The sequence below is a fragment of the Vidua chalybeata genome, chromosome 3, assembly GCF_026979565.1.
Source record: "Vidua chalybeata isolate OUT-0048 chromosome 3, bVidCha1 merged haplotype, whole genome shotgun sequence".
Lineage (NCBI taxonomy): Eukaryota > Metazoa > Chordata > Aves > Passeriformes > Viduidae > Vidua > Vidua chalybeata.
In genome coordinates this window covers 26,015,573-26,031,957 of record NC_071532.1, presented here as the reverse complement: position 1 = coordinate 26,031,957, position 16,385 = coordinate 26,015,573, and the positions used below count along the sequence as shown (strand labels likewise).

Below are 16,385 nucleotides of genomic sequence, written 5' to 3'. Positions count from 1 at the left end.
ATGAAAAGCTCTTCTTGCAGTCTGTCAGAGGGGGACAAAGTGAAGGGTAGCATGAGTTTCTGAGCCTCTGCTGTGCAGATACAGCACACCCTCCTTGAGGCTATGCATAAGTAACTGTCACCTCAAATGTTCTACATAAAAGTACTTACTGTCATGCATTTTTCTGAAGTGAGGTTCCTAATTATAATTATGAACTACTCAGGTGTTTGCTCTCGGTTTAGTTAAGTACTTAGAGAGGTAATAGTTGAAATTCATGCCTTTGAGTATGAGCAGAGCTCTGCATGGGTTTTATTTAGAAGCCCAGTCAGTGATGGCATTATGTACCTAAATTGCATTGTAGTGTTATTACTAATCAGTTGTTTAATTATATGGAGTTATGAAATAGGCATTGAGAACATGAACAACTCTGAATGTAATCTAAGTATAAGGCATCTTTCCTTGCAGTTCTGTCTTGGTGAAGAGATGCCTTTTGTATACTTTATTAATCTGCCATTGTTTTGCAAGTGCAGTGTTTTGTCTTGTACTTCTGATGAACCCCAAAATACGGGACTTGTGCTCTGGCCTCTTCATGCCACTCTCTGCTAGCCTCTGGTAGCGCTCTCTCTTGTCAGGATTTTTATCTCTGGGCATTGTGGGATTGTAGCAAATAGGAACTTGAACTAGGTAGAAATAATATGCTACAAAGGAGTTTCTAGGATATAGAAGCCTAGTTTTGATCTGCATTCTTTCAGTTTCTGTGAATTCATTCAGCTGTTTTAATACAACTTTTCATTTTCAGGGTTTGTGGTCAAAACTTCATTTCAGGAACATTTAGTAGATTTTTCTTCATCTCATTAAGGACTTATGTAATGTTAGAGCACTTAATTTAACTCTCAGTGCTGCTCAATGTTTGGTAGCCTATTTCTGCGTAATAAATTCTTAACATAGCAGGAATGTAACATCTAGAACTTGTTTTGTGTCCACTGGTGGTATTTTCAGTAGATTATTTATTAAGCTTTGACTCTTCTGGGAATGAAAAGGTTCTGTGTACTTACTGTAATTCCAGTAGGAACTGTGGTTAAGCAGTGGTGTGTTAGGCTTTGATTCCTCTTGTACTTTTTGAGTGTGTGAATAGTCCCACTGACTTTGGTGGTGGTGACAAGGCCGAGATCTGTGTTATGGTGTACTTCCTAATTTCAGAATTTTCATTTCTATGTTTGTAGTTGGTGTATGAGTTTTTCCTGAGGTTTTTGGAGAGCCCAGATTTTCAGCCCAGCATTGCGAAGCGATATATTGACCAGAGATTTGTACAGCAGGTAAGAGGGGAGTGTGAAAGTTGAAAGTGGGATTTAAGGATCACCTCTTGAGCTCAGTTTATCAGATGGACTCTTAAAGCTTTCCTGTTGACACAGAGTAAATTTCTGTTGTTGCAGCAGTGGTTTCTGCCAAACACTAAATAAACAGCACATCATACCACAGGGCCTATATGTAATTAGTAACTTCAGGAACGCTTTGTTTTCAGATATCAACCTCAGTGCTTTGCAATGCAAGATATTTGGAATTTGTAAAGTTCTGTTTTTCATGATTTGTAACTTAATTCCAGCCAAATCAACAATGTGGTAATTATATTTTTGTAGGCCTTCTATGTTTTTTTATAATTTTACCATGGGAAAACTTACAGCAAACCTTTTTCTTGTAAAAGTTCATGTACTTATTGTACATGAAATGTGTTTCAGCACCTTCTTACTTGTGCCTAGATAGTGTCATTCTCTTTACTATTGTGTATTAACCATGGAAGGAAAATCAAGTAAGAAATTACTTGGGAAATTCATGCTTTACTGTGCAAAGCAACTATAAGTGAGAAAATTAAGTGAGATTTCATATTAAATATAACTTTTCAGGGAATTACACTGTAGAGTGCAATAACAATTTTTGGTTCAAGGTGAATTCAGTTGGGATTTTTTCACTGTGTTGAAATATTTGTTTGCCAAATTTTGTTTGTCAAAATACTTGTTTGCTCAGTATCTGAAGAGTGAGTACTGGCAGGCCATCACAATACAGCAGTGAAAAGTAAAACCACAAGATGGGTGCTTTCCCTCCCTAACTTCAGTGACTGCATTTAATTTCCACTTAATTGGTTCTACTGTTCTTGTTTGTAAGTGTTTCCTTCTTCTCAGTTTTATTCAACTTACACACAAAATTTAAGCCTGAGGCTGCTGGTGAGCTATTGGCTGTGAGTATCCACTTTACAAATTGACCTGTGGTCCTTGAGAGCAGCATTGCAGAGTTTGTTCCTGACATTTCACTTGATCTTTCTCTAGAGTACAACATAGAGACAATGCAACCAACAGCTAGCTATATATGGGAAAAAACGTGGAGTAGTGACCCTGAGAAATTCCTGCTAAATATAAAATTGAAATGAGCCTGAACCAAGTTCCTGAACAGCTGTTTCCAGTCCCTTGTGCTGCTTGGTACAGACATACCTAAGCTCAGACCTGAGCAGGAGACTCTGCTGACTGCTTGAGCTATTACTGACTTGTTCAAGGCAGCTAACATTTCTGAATATGCTGTTGATTGGCCATGCGGGGTTAAAAGAAAAAAAAAAATAAACACCAAAAATTATGGTCTGTAATGTTATTGGAGTCTTTTTTTATATCTTTGAGTGAGCATGGTCTTTTCTGTATCCTTGGAAGACTTTCTTCAAGAAAAATGTCTGTGGAAAGTTTTGTTAGCTTCTTGCAGCATTAGTAGGGAACTGGTTAGTAATTACATATCTTGTCCTTATTCTGTGACCCTCTCCTTAATTGTAAAATTTCTTGTATAGGAATGCTTTTGCTTGGCCATCAAGACACAAGTTTTGAGATAAGCAGTAAAGGATTTTAATTACAAAATTGTAAATAAAATAGAGATTAAATAAAAAAAACTATATTAAATAAAAAAACTATAGATTTGATTTATTCTGATTTCTTAAATAAAAAATGTAATCACCTACAGTTTGCTAATCTCATGTTTGCAATTGCATTTTTATTTTGATAGTATAATAGTTACTGGAATGACTTCGGTGTCTGTTGTATACACAGGAAAGGAATGAAGTTGATGAGCTTATTAGAAAAAATCAACTTTATTAAAAATGTAATTTTGAAAACCTACTATTGACATCTAAACAAAATGTACAGTTAAACTGATTCTATTTTTTTCCTAATGTAGACTTGTAAATTAAAGATAAAATTCAAATCAGGTAGTAACAATACAAAACTTTTAAGTCTTCCAAAAATAATACATTTCAATTTAATTTTTAAAGTTGTTGGAGCTCTTTGACAGTGAAGACCCACGAGAACGTGATTTCCTAAAGACAGTTCTTCATAGAATTTATGGAAAATTCCTCGGTTTAAGAGCATTCATTAGGAAACAGATAAACAACATTTTCCTCAGGTATGCTCTGTGTGTGTGTGACTAGATCGACGAATATTTTATCTTGCCTTCACAGTCTGGGTCTGCAGTGATTTATTCTTGAAATAAAATACCTGTGTTTGGTCTGTGATCTTGTTTTCAAATATTTGAAGCTTAGTAAAGGTTGTTTATTTGGAATCTCTGATCCTCTGTGGCAATTTTTGATGGTTTCTTTTTTGGTAACAGGTTTATATATGAAACAGAGCACTTCAATGGTGTTGCTGAACTTCTTGAGATATTAGGAAGGTAAGTTTGATCTCACACAGAAAAAATATTAAACATTATTGTGAATGTTTGCTTCAGCTTTTCTGCTTTGGGAATGGAGGGGGGAAGAGAATTATTACAGTAACAAGTGATGAAGTGCAGTCACTGATAATCTAATACTGTCTGGGTTACCACATGAATATCAGATTAGGACACAGAATAAATTATTCTTTTTTCAGTGCAAGTTTTAAAGATGACAGGCAAAAAATGTTTCTCAAGGGTCCTTGTTTGTCAGACCTCTCTAGTCTTGGTTATCTTCTACCTGATAGATGAGTTGTTCTTTGATTCAGAAAACGAGTGTTTACTTTTGCCCTCATGTTGAATGAAGTGTTTTAATCTTCAGCAGGATGGTTTTCCTTCAGCTCTATGCAGGAAAGCCTTGTAAGTGCTAGGGTTTTTTACCTTTTTTTTTTTTTTTTTTATGTTATTTCACTAACTTCAATTTAACTTTGAACCTTTTCTCTGGTAGTTTTTTTTACTGCCTTTCCAAAACTGTCGCACATTTCACAGTAGAGAATTGTATTACTGGTCTAACTAAATAGACAAATATGATAAAGCTATTGTGGAGCAAATTTTTATGAAAAATCAAGTGAAAGGGATCTCATTATTTTCTCAGATTTTGCTTAAAATGTGAGGGGCAAAAGAAACTAACCTTTTCCTGAAGGGCTTTTGTCTTGTCTATAGCTCATCAGCTCTTAAATATAAGAGGACTGAATCAATGAGACAACTTTTAAATTTTGTTTTTGAAGGGAAAGTTTGTTCAGCAATCTCAAAACAAATGTTTAAACTGCACTGTTAAAATTGTATAATCTTTTTTTCGCTGCAAGTTGCTAGTGATGGTAAGGGAAGTGGATCAGAATTCTGATACATCTGTCTAAGCTTTACAGTTAGACAGCAGGACTTACAGTAGATAATTTTATTTAATGGAGGTCATGATAAAAATACTTCAGCTCATCTCATGGGTACTATTAATTTCTAGTGTGGTTCTCTGGTATTCCTTACCAAGAGTCTAAACTCTCATTATAACCAGCATTTTAAAGGTTGTGCACGTGTATTTTATGGCTTCAAAATAATCAGGTTTAAAAACTGAATCAGAAATGGAGTTTCAGTTGAACTTAGAGAAATTCTTGACTTGCTAGGAAAAAAAAAAATTAATAAAAATAAATCCCGCTTATTCATGTTTTCAGTATTATCAATGGTTTTGCACTGCCACTGAAAGCAGAACACAAACAGTTCCTTATGAAAGTTCTGATTCCCATGCATACTGCAAAGGGATTAGCTTTGTTTCATGCACAGGTAAGCTTTTACCTATTTTTAAGAGTGGTGGGGTTTTTGTATTTACATTTGAAACTTATGGAATTTAAAACACTATGTGTTATAATATCAATATTCAAAAATATTTGAAAATTCAGTCACTTTAAAAAAAATCTTCCAGATTTTATATCTAAATGTTAATTTGAGATAATATTTTACAATATTTTACATATATTACAAGTGAAAGAATGTACCAGTGAGTCAAAGACTTATTAACTGAAATTAGAAGCTTTCTTGCTTGTAGTCTTGTCACACTTTAAGCTTCATTTAATCCCAGGACCTTGTGCTGTTGTCATTTCCTTTATGTAAAGTAAATGCTGTGTGTAAAGGAACCTCGGGTCTGGTCAGGTATTTATTTCAGAAGTGTTTTTTTTCTTTCTAAAGCTGCACCAGTGATGGGGTGGGAGGGAGAATGTTATTGCCATTTATAAATGGCAGAAATTCACAGTAGCTCTCTGGATCAGCCAGGAATTATGTAGATCCATGACACGCTGTCAGAATGCTGCAGTTCTTCAGCTGACTTTGATTCTTATACTTGCCACAGACATTCAGCATTTCATTTGAGGAATAATCTGTATCCTTTCCAGACATATGGCACTACAAGTATTGAATATGGTTGATGAAAACTTGGAAGTAATTCTGCTGTGGTTAATTAAAACTTGTTTTGTAACTTAACTCACTAATACAGCTCCATACAGACTGAAGATACAAGAAAATGGGTTTCTAATTAAAGTGAAATCATTGTGACTGTATAGCCTACAAACAGGATCAAGTGAAGAGCTCACTTAATTCCTGATTCTCATATGAAGTTTTAAATTAAGCAAATTACTTGTCTTTGTGGCTTATTGACCTTCTGCTTCATGAAATGAGTCAGTGAAATGAAAGGGCCCAGTCACCTCCCAAAGGTGTTTTCACTGACAGATCAGTACAGCAAGCTGCCCCTTTTTTTCTGGGATACATTTAATCCAGTTCATGGCTACTGAAAGGGCCCTATTAATTCAGCTGTACCTGAAAGTCACATTTGTCCTGCTGACCAGGCCACTCTTCTGTCCCTTCATAAAACACTGGTGCCAGGTGCACACACAACGCTGTGTGTTTCATTTTATCCCAAAGGTCTAAGCCAGTGCTAAATCTGCTTTACAATCCCAAGTGGCCTGGTTGCTTTGTTGCTGAGTAAAGTATAGCCTACCCTTAAAAGTTAAAGCCTTAAAGATGAACTAAGCTTGAGTCTTTGTGTCTTTGAACAGTAAAGCATTACTGTACTGAATATACACATATAATGGGATTTGTGAGATTAATGTGTGACATTTATTATTTTTTGAATCTATACAAATGCATCAGTAGCCTAAGGGCAAAAGAAATAAATAAGACCTGTTGCAATTACAGCATTGTAATTACCTGCTTTGGCATGAAAGAATAATAAAAACGGTGATGCTTAAATTCAAGCGTCCTGAGTATTGAAATGTAATGCATATTACATAATTTTTGTCTTTGCTTTATACTGTGAAATACAATGACTTTTTAAAATCAATCTGAATGGAATATAAGGAAGATTGCAAGCAGTTCAGTAATAGCATTATTGTATGGTTTCTGCATGGGATGGTTGTTCACTCACTCAACTATGTGCTCAATAACTAAACTCTAAGTAATTATGTAACATTAAATATCTCTGACCTGAGCAGGCCCTGCAGAAAAACCAGGAGAGGCTGGGAGAGCAGTGCTGGTGACTTAGTCACATTATGCTTCCCCACTCCTTCCACCTTTCCACAGGCACTTGTTGGCCATTGCTGCACCTGGGACAGGACACTCAGCTGGGCAACAGCTGCCTGATCTCTTGTGGCCTTGGAATATGTTCAAATTCTTTCACTTGTAATCTTACCACTGAATGTTGTGTGCTGTAGGTGTCACCTGAGCAATGTGTGCTCAGTCAAACCTGTGTAATAATCTGGATTTTACTGAAAGTATGGCCTTTTTAACCCCAGTATAGAGGTTTGAAAGTGATAGCTTTGTAATGTTAATACAGTTGATGTTAAGAAAAATCTGCCTGGATATGGGATCTGAATTAGGGAAATATCTGCCAAGCTTAAAAATAATTTTCTAGGTTGAAAAGAAAAGATGATTTTTGGTATGCAGGAAGTTTTTTTAAGATAGAGCAGGCCTGTATATCTTGCTGCTTTAATTGCTATTTTGTTTAGTTTGGACTAATATGAAATGGCTGTGTTGGGATGTCTTGGGTTGGGTTCCCCCCCATGATCTGAAGTGCTTCCATTAGAAGTTGTGATATTTAGTAGTGCTACAATGTCCAAACAGTGTCTGCTTAAACTAAATAACCATATGGCTTACATTCCAGCTTGCCTATTGTGTTGTACAGTTCCTGGAAAAAGATACAACTTTAACAGAGCCTGTAAGTGTTTTTCAGTTGGATGTCTTTCTATTTTTAATTTCAATTAAATATTGCAGTGTAACCTGTTGAATTGTGCAGCAGTGCTATGTTATCCTGATTAAAGATGGAGAGGTAGGATTTTTTCAGGGGGGGTGGAAATGAAATCTAGAATAGTTAGAAAATTCTGAGTTTGAAAGGGCACTTATCTCTTAACCTGTGGCCAAGATAGAGCACAGGTTTAACTAAAAGTTTGAACTTCTGGTATCAAGCAAACCACCCCAAATAAGAAAGCATGTCATGACTGTATTCTCATAAAAACTAAAATTTCAGTGGTTTTGGTACTGATTGCTTGTGCTTAGCCACTGCATGAAGTTGAAATATTTTAGGGAATAAAAAATCCTGAAATAAAAGTTGAAAAGAATAACAACATTTCATTTAGACAGAAAGAACCCTGAAATTCAAAATGTGGTGTTTTTGTTCTGCCTCTTCAGTTCCTGGGCTGCCTCTTGGCAGTCAAAACTCAGGTGCTTCAGGCATCTGTGGCTTTTGCCAGACTGAGGCTCCCATGGTACATATTGACAGCTCAGCTAAAAAGGGTTTATGCACAGGCTTTGGCAGGGCCCATGAAGAACAGAGGCTCAGGGCAGTGCAGCAGCTCATGAGTGATATCAGGCCAGCTCTAAAAGAAACTGGTTTTAGTTGGGCAGTCAGGAATATCTCCATTAGGGCTATATTGATATTTAAACACTTTACTCCTTTTGTGAGGGAAAAATGAAGAGCTTATGCAAGACCTAAATTTTCTTCTATTAAAAAAAAAATAAACCGTTTTGGGAAAATATCGTTGATCTTCACTGAGTGCCCTTTCAGTGGAAGCTTGTTTTCTACACAGCCATTTCAGCTGACCAGTTATTCTGTAGGTGGTGGAGGGTGTCTATGGATTTGTCTTGTGTGCTTGAAGCATTTTTTCCCCTGTGCTGCAGTGTTCCCAGCCACACTGGTCAATAAGCTTATTTTGTGGGATAGGGTGAGGAGAAAGGAATTGTGTAACCTGTATTCTTTAAGCCAAGTGAGGAAACAACCCAGGCATTTTGACAGTTAAAGCTGACATGTGAGCAAAAAATGTGTAATGTTACATAAAAACCTGCAAGATTGAATGAAGTGACAATGTGACAAGGTCGGAACTTCCTGACACAAATTTACAGGAGTGTTGGTGCAGGATCCAAACCTAAACTGCTGTGAAGAAGGCAGGACTTTAGAGCAGTGCCACAGTGCAGTTCTGAGGCTCATCTGGACTGTGGTCTATACAGTTGTGGTTATTTCTTAATCAGTTAAAGGTGAATTCAAGCTGGAGAAGACACAAGAACTCACTGCAGAGTCACTGCCTTGGTTGTTACTCTGGGTGTATAATAAAAGTTGTTTTATAAAGGTATTAAAGTTAATAAGATAAGAAGTGAAGCTTTAAGAAAAATTCTGAAATGCTTGAAAAGTAAATGCTAAAATTTGGGTCAACTGATGAGATAGAATTGGAAAATTTTTCTTGGCTTTAGGTCAAGTAATATTTTAAGAACTCCATCAGAAGGCTGTCTTCACACATACCTTACTGTTATTTTTCTGGCAGGACTTGTCACTCAGGGTCAATTTGGAGGATATTCAATCTGAGCTCTTGTAGCTATGGTAGTCTGCCTCAGGTCAGTCCTGATGTTTGCAGAGCTGACAAGAGGAGTTTGTTACCTAACCCTGCTGAATGCAATGGCCTTTGCATGGAAGAAATCAGACTGAAACTGCAGTCCTTGTACATGAGTTAAGTTTTCCAGCAGGTGCCTACAGTTGTAACCCACTTCATGGGAATCCTGTAGCTCAGGGAAGAATATTGATCTTGTGTAGTAAAAGCAGCAATCCATGAACATAAATGTACAGATATCAGCTTTTTAATATAAAGGCACAGTCAAGCTGGAAACTGATACTCCAAGGAAGAGCAAGGAATAGGTACCTTGTTGAAGTGTGCACTGTTATACTCAGAACATGTTATGTCTTTATCAAGTTGAGAATGTGGGTCTCTTCTCTAGCAAAATAGATTTTAAAATTCTTGCAGTAATTTGTGCTGGGAAGTGCACTTTAGTCTTACTAACTTCTTTCCCTGGAAAGCCACTTTTGATAATACATGTAGTTGTTAATAAAGCAACCATCTGGAAAGCTAAAGGGAAAAAAAATCAACATGACAAAGAGCAAATATGGAAGGTATTTAAACAATTGAGTAAGTTTTCCCTTTGCATATGATCAGTTAAGTGCTGTTGTATCATAAAAAGTAGAGGTCCTTTCTTCAGAATGAAAGTTCATAAGGCTCTGAGAATGCTTCTGGAGCATAGTTGCAGCTTTTTCTCCTTCTTTTAAATCCAGAATTTATTTTGTAATTTAGATGCCATGTGAGATGCTATTTCAAGGAAAAATGCCTCCAGCCTTTCTTTGCTGTATTCTCTCCATTCCTCTTGGGGGCTGTACTTTCCAATTAATTTTTCCAAAAGTTTTGTTTTTCCAGTCTTGTGTAAAGATAGCTTCAAATGTAAATATTAGAATACATTTTCTCTGTAAGTTCACATCTTTCTTTAGTTTCCAGTCTAACATGTGAAATTGTAGTAGTGAAAAGGAAGAGCTGGAGGCCATGGCTCCTCTGTAGAGCCCTTTAGTCAGCATTTGTTTCCTCTCAAGCTTCAAACCTTTGATGCCAAGGCAGGTGCTCCCCAAAGTACGGATGAGTAGAAGACAAAAAATATTCTGTGAGATTTAGCTACAGGGAGTTTAACTTCACTTTGTGATGCTTTGATGTGATCAGCATCCTGTCAGTTAATGTGAGTATTGGGATGGGGGCAGAGTGTAAATGGATAATCACAGGTACACAAAGAAATAGGGGTCTGAGTTATTCTGATAACCTAAACAATACATTTAAATGAATGTTTATTCAGTTTTCATTGAACCTCTGGACAAGGAAAAGCAAACCAGTACTTTTTTTTTTCTTATCAAGTATGTAGTAGAAACTTGTCCTGCTTTAACTTGTTTGTATTTTTCATGCAGGTAATCAGAGGACTGCTCAAATTTTGGCCAAAAACATGCAGTCAGAAAGAGGTTGGTTTTGTGTCTCATTTCTGGTGTCTGCTGTGATGTAAAATCTTGTGGGGCAGATTGACAAACCATCTCTCTGCTGTGCTCTTCAAGAGATCTTGCAGAAAACTTGCAGTTCTTGAAGCTTCTTGAGGCACTCACCTTTGTCATGTGATGCAGTCTGGTTTCTTCTATGTAGTTAAAATGAGCTTAAAAAACAGGAGTTTGATTTATCTCACCAGATTCCATCCCCAACAACTCTTTAAAAGTGGGTCCCTTAACACTGTTGTCTCTTTTTCTGCAAGTGGTGATAAATTTTTCTGTGCCAGCTACACAGAGTTCTACTGTTTGCAATTTTATATGGGAATTAACTACTTATCACTTCAAAAGCTACTTTGGTGATCTCTGATAATCTCTGCAACCATTCTTGAAATAAGATGCCCTAATTTTTTTCTTTTGTAACTGTAAAACCCCATTTTCTGCAGAAGCAGTTTGATGACATATTCAGTACGTACACAAAAGAAGTCTAAGAGGAGAGCTGTAACCTGTTAGCTGAGAGTGATGATTGACTTCTTTTAGGCTGTAGAACCCCTGTGAATGTCTAAATGCCTTGTAATGACAAGCAGTGTTCTTTGCAGGATTCATGACTAATGTATAAGCTGTATTTTCTTTGCTTCTATTTACAGTGGTGATATGAAACATTCTCATATTTTTTTTCCTTTGTAAACAAACAGGTAATGTTTTTAGGTGAAATTGAAGAAATCTTAGATGTTATAGAACCAACACAATTCAAAAAAATAGAAGAGCCTTTATTTAAGCAAATATCCAAGAGTGTGTCAAGTTCGCATTTTCAGGTAAATAAAATAAGTATAAAAAAACCCAAACAAACTTTGTGGTAACTTATTTTATGGTTGTTATGAACCCTTAACTTTGTGTTTCAGGTTGCAGAAAGAGCTTTGTACTTCTGGAATAATGAATATATTCTCAGCCTGATTGAGGAGAACATTGATAAAATTCTACCAATTATGTTTGGCAGTTTGTACAAGATCTCCAAAGAACACTGGAATCCGTATGTAACGTTTCACTTTATCTGTAGCACCATAAATAAATGGTCCACTGTTTCAGGTTTGGACTGGGAGCTTGTAAATGTGACTTCATTTTTACTTAAATAAGATGAAACCCATGACATTCTGGATGTTAAATGGAGTGTCACTTTCAGCTGTGTTATTTCACTGTTCTGCAGTGTTATGAGGGAGACCTGGGATTTATTGAAAAAGTGTGAGGAAATTGGATGGTCACAATTGGATGTAATCACATCTGATTCTGTGTATTAGTTCAAAATGGAAATCAATGCTACTTAGACCAAAACCATTTCCAAGGGTTGCTTCTATTTATGCTTTGCCATCCTTTAATACTTCAGATGAATACAGCTGTCTGTGTCTTCTTAAGTGTTTATTGCTGACCAGTGAGATAAGAAGAGGAAAAGACCCTATCAGAGAACCCTTATAAAGGACGGTAGGACTGAGAAATGAATGACTACTTCACTTTATAAAGTTAAATATTGGTACCACAAGTTAAATATTGGTATTCCAGTGTTTGAAAAAAAACAGTAATGGTATTGAAATACTGAAAAGCAAAGCTTGCTGGTGCCAGCACCCTGAATTAGGTTGCAAGTTAGTATGCAGAATATAAAGGTTGTACAGGAAAAGCCAGGGTGAGCAGGAGCCTCCCACAGCCCTGCAGTAAAACAGATGTCCTGTTTTAAGCCCTTGGAGGCTTTGCAATTATTCTGGGTTTCTCTATATGGTGTGCCTAGCTGCAAACACAGCATCTGAGGCTGAATATAAACTTGGGGAATAGTCCCTAGAGTATCAATGTATTTGGGACCTCAACAAATTTGGAGGATGTCCCTTTTTCCCTGTCTGCAGGCAGAAGTTGCCCATTATGAAGGAAATAAAGGACACAGGATAATTGCCTACTTGAAGACAAGGAAGTTTGGGGAAGAAAGTCTAATCCTTTGATTCTAATCTGTTTTGGAGGGCAGCATAACATGCTTTTATCCATCTGGTTGTCTGATATGGACTCAACTCAAAATCCAACTTTTCTTCTCAGAAAACCAAACCTTAAATAAGCTTTTGACCTCAAACCACATGAAAGCCAGGGTACAAAAAAAAAAATCAAATAAAAAAAATAAGGGTATAAACAGGCAAAGGATACTGTGCATTTCAAATGGAATGAGCGCAAGGCTCTCATGATCAGCTGGGAGATCTCCTAGTGCCATGATGGACAGAGTTAACTGAAAAGGCAAACCTGATTCTTAGTTTTTTTCCTTAGGGTTTTATTTGACTCCTTTTTCAAGGTCACAGGGCTGCAGCTTTGCAGTCAGTGGGGAACTGCTGGTGAGGGAGAAGATAGTTTACCTACTTTTTGCTTAGTGATTAAGCTTAATGACAGGCATTTTAATGTTTTCTTTTTTTTTTTATTTCTTTGTATAGATATGAGTGGGTTTAAAGGAGATAACACAACGTTTAAGATGGTTTATTGAAATATGAATACTGTCACAGAAAGAAGGGGTAGTGCAGGAGTAAAGGCAGCCATGTAACACACAGCCAGTGGTGCTCATGCTGCTGAGTTTCTGAAGGAAACTGAGGAACCCAAATCCATTATCTGATGTTCTTGATTCTGGTTCTCTAGCAAGACTCCTGCTGCCCAGAAACACTGCTAGGAGAGCTTTGCTGTGCTAAACGACAATAAGCCTGTGGTTTGTCTGCTTCCTCCTTGGAGCGACGAGCCAGAAGTTTTATTTTTCTAGACTCATATTTCATTGCTCAAATATTAGAGTTGTTGTTACAACTTGGTTTATTAAAGGTTCACATAATTGAATGGCTTTAAAGTACAGCCACGGCATGAATAATTATGTCTTGTGCAATTACAGAAGTCAGGAATTTAAGATTAAATAGCCATTTCAAAAAATGTTAAATATACTATAATTTCCTCTGTAAATTAATAAAATGGAGAGGATTTTGTTTCAGAAACTCCCTGACCGTCCAGAAGTATCTTGAATAAGAAGCTTGGAATCCAAAAAAGAAATCAAATGCTTGTTTTCTGAAGTTAATTTTGTCACTTAGTAAATCTTATGGCTGTGCTCCTTCTGTTTCAGAACCATTGTGGCACTGGTGTACAACGTGCTGAAAACCCTGATGGAAATGAATGGCAAGCTCTTTGATGAACTCACAAGCTCGTACAAAGCAGAAAGGCAAAGGTACTGAGCCTTTTTCAGAGTTCCCACTGATGAATTACAGCCAAGCTGTAATTTTGGCTGCTGCTTTGTTGTTGTGGGGCTCTGTAGTGGAGCTGTTTGGTGCTGAGTGTCCTGTGAGTGAGGCAGTGCCTGACAGTGCCATGGGAGAGCCGAGCCCAGGGAGGGGACAGGAGGGCCCCTGCTCCCCTCCTGCCTGGGCAGGGGATGTGCTCCCTCCTGGGTGGTGAAATGGGTCTCAGCTGCTGTTGGCTGTGCTGCCTCAGGTGTCTGAAGTGAATGCAGCTGGAGAACTCTTCATAGCTCAGCAGAACCAGTGCTTACCCTACTAACCTACTAAGCAGCAATGCTGGAGGCAGGGCACAGGTGACCCTTGGCCAGCTGAGACCACTGCCAAGCTTCCTTTCCCTCACAAAGATTCTCAGTCCTTTATTTGTGTGCATGTGATAAAAAAATCTCCTTATAACAGCAGCCAGCTGTGCAAAGCCACCCTGCAGCGATTGCCTGCATTTGCTGGAGCAAAGGTAAAATTTCACCACTCACATTACATATTTGTTATGCTCTTTTTAATTGAGGAAAGTGTAATTGCCTCTAAAAATAGCTTTGGAGAAAAACTTAACTGTGACTTGCATCTACTAATTCCACTTTAAAGTTACTGTGTCTCCAGATTGTGCTAAAAACAGATCTGAAATTGATCTTTCACTCTTTTCTTCAGAGAGAAAAAGAAAGAATTGGAACGTGAAGAGTTGTGGAGAAGGTTGGAGGAGTTAAAGCTTAAGAAGGCGATGGCAGAAAAGCAGAACAGCACTCACAACGTGCTCAATGCACACAATACAAGTGCCAAATAAAAGAAATGACCACCTCTACTCGGCAGACATTCTTTTTTTGTACCCTTTTGAAATATATAAGGATTTGTAAAAGAAACCTCATCAGTATAATAGAAACAGCCAATTTTTTTCTCTGGCAAATGTAAAGATTTGAATTTAAATACAGCAGTTAAGTGATGTCATTACCACAACCTATTGTAAATTTGTCTAATTATTGATATACTGTCACTTCCAATGTTTCATAGAACTGAATTATCGTCCTTAATGAGTGAAATAATTACGGGAGTGGTGAGAATTATGACTTGAATTTTTGATTGTGTTGCACATAGGTGGTATAGTTCGCTATGTACACATTTTTCCTTGTTTTATATGTGCTTTTCACATTGCTGCATACTTTGGTTAAGATGATAGAAAAGGCTTCTAGTTGTGCTGTATTTTCTCAAATAAAACCAAGGTACGTTACCAGTAACTTGAGATATTCAGTACATGCCCTTTAAAGCATCGAAAGCAACTTGGATCCAGAGCTGTCCTTGAATTCCTGATTGGATTCAGATTTAGATTTATACAATGCTCACATTAGAAAGGAGGCAAGGTAGGGAGAGAATCAACTGCAACAGGTTGGGGTGGCCAGTGCCTCTACCCTATTCCTGCTGCCTCTTGGGTCCTGGGCTAGTTAGGGATTTCCTCCTGCTACAGCTGAGGATGGAGCTTCCTCTGGAGAGCCCATCAATGATGCTCCTCATCAGCCCAAGGACCCTCCAGAGTGGTGCAGTCTCCAAGAGAGACCCATCTTGGATGTTTCTGCATTAGTTTTAACATCTCATGGACTGAAGAATGAGACCAAAATTGGCATTACTATATTTTTTTTCAGTAAGGAGGGAAGAATGCTGAGAAATTATTCCTTGTTTTCTTTAAAGAAAATGCAGTCTGTTTTTTAAAGGTGGAAAGTTGACAATAGAAGTCTTGTCTGTTTACTTGATCAAGTATTTTTTCACATCTTTTATCAGAGTACCATTCCAATCTCTTAAATTGCAGTTGTGTGGAAAAATTTTGTAATGAAAGGTCTTTGGGGAATTGAGCAGCATTCAATAAAGTCTTTATGTTTGTATTTAGTGCTGTACCTCACATCTTTGTGTTTCTGAAGACCAGGAGAATTAGAATGGCTGTTACAAACAACCTTTTTACCTGTCCAGTGAGCTTTTCACTGAGTGGCAGAAGTGGGGAAGTCCCCTCTACACTGTTTGAGTCAACTGTATGACACTTAATTGTTGCTTCATTTTTGTCTCTTGAGTAGTTGTTTTAACAGAGGGTATGGGACTAGTACTACCTGAAGGGAAAGGACAGTCACACAGGCACAGCTCACCTCGCTTTAGTGCTTCAGTGCCTTTTTGCCTTTAGAAGAATAAAGTTCCCAGTGTGTGACAAACTTTGTTCAGCTGTCCTAGAGCCTAAATGAAAAAAACTTACACAAATGTTGGGGAACCAAACACTTTGCAGGGGCTTAAGGAATAAATCACTGCCATTTGTAATTGTTACAAGTTTTTCCCAAAGTTACAAATAGGGACATTCATGCTTAAGTAATAGAAAAAAACAACACAGGGGCTGTAAGATAGCCTTCCAAATTGTGCAACACTTGCTGTCAGGATTGCTCCTATAAATAGGTTTGTAAAAGAAAGGTTTCTTGGCTGGGATCACTGGTCTGCTCTTGTAACATTTCCTTATAAAACAAAACATCTTGACAGCTGAGATGTAGTGACTGAAGTGGACGGCTGTGGGAGTTTATTGAGAGGAAAAAATAGTGCATACTGCAAAA

At 37.4% G+C, this 16,385-nt stretch overlaps 1 protein-coding gene across 1 annotated transcript in view; it reads left to right on the top strand.

The window, feature by feature from the left end:
• The window catches only part of PPP2R5A (protein phosphatase 2 regulatory subunit B'alpha), a 42,152-nt gene extending 26,472 nt beyond the window's left edge, over positions 1-15,680 (top strand). The window contains exons 4-13 of the mRNA XM_053938473.1: positions 1,203-1,295; positions 3,281-3,411; positions 3,616-3,675; positions 4,881-4,989; positions 7,358-7,411; positions 10,460-10,510; positions 11,221-11,340; positions 11,428-11,555; positions 13,647-13,748; positions 14,461-15,680. Of these exons, the coding sequence (XP_053794448.1) occupies positions 1,203-1,295; positions 3,281-3,411; positions 3,616-3,675; positions 4,881-4,989; positions 7,358-7,411; positions 10,460-10,510; positions 11,221-11,340; positions 11,428-11,555; positions 13,647-13,748; positions 14,461-14,593 (981 nt within the window). The 3' untranslated portion in view covers positions 14,594-15,680. The remainder of the gene's footprint in view (positions 1-1,202; positions 1,296-3,280; positions 3,412-3,615; positions 3,676-4,880; positions 4,990-7,357; positions 7,412-10,459; positions 10,511-11,220; positions 11,341-11,427; positions 11,556-13,646; positions 13,749-14,460) is intronic.
• Positions 15,681-16,385: the final 705 nt, after the last annotated feature.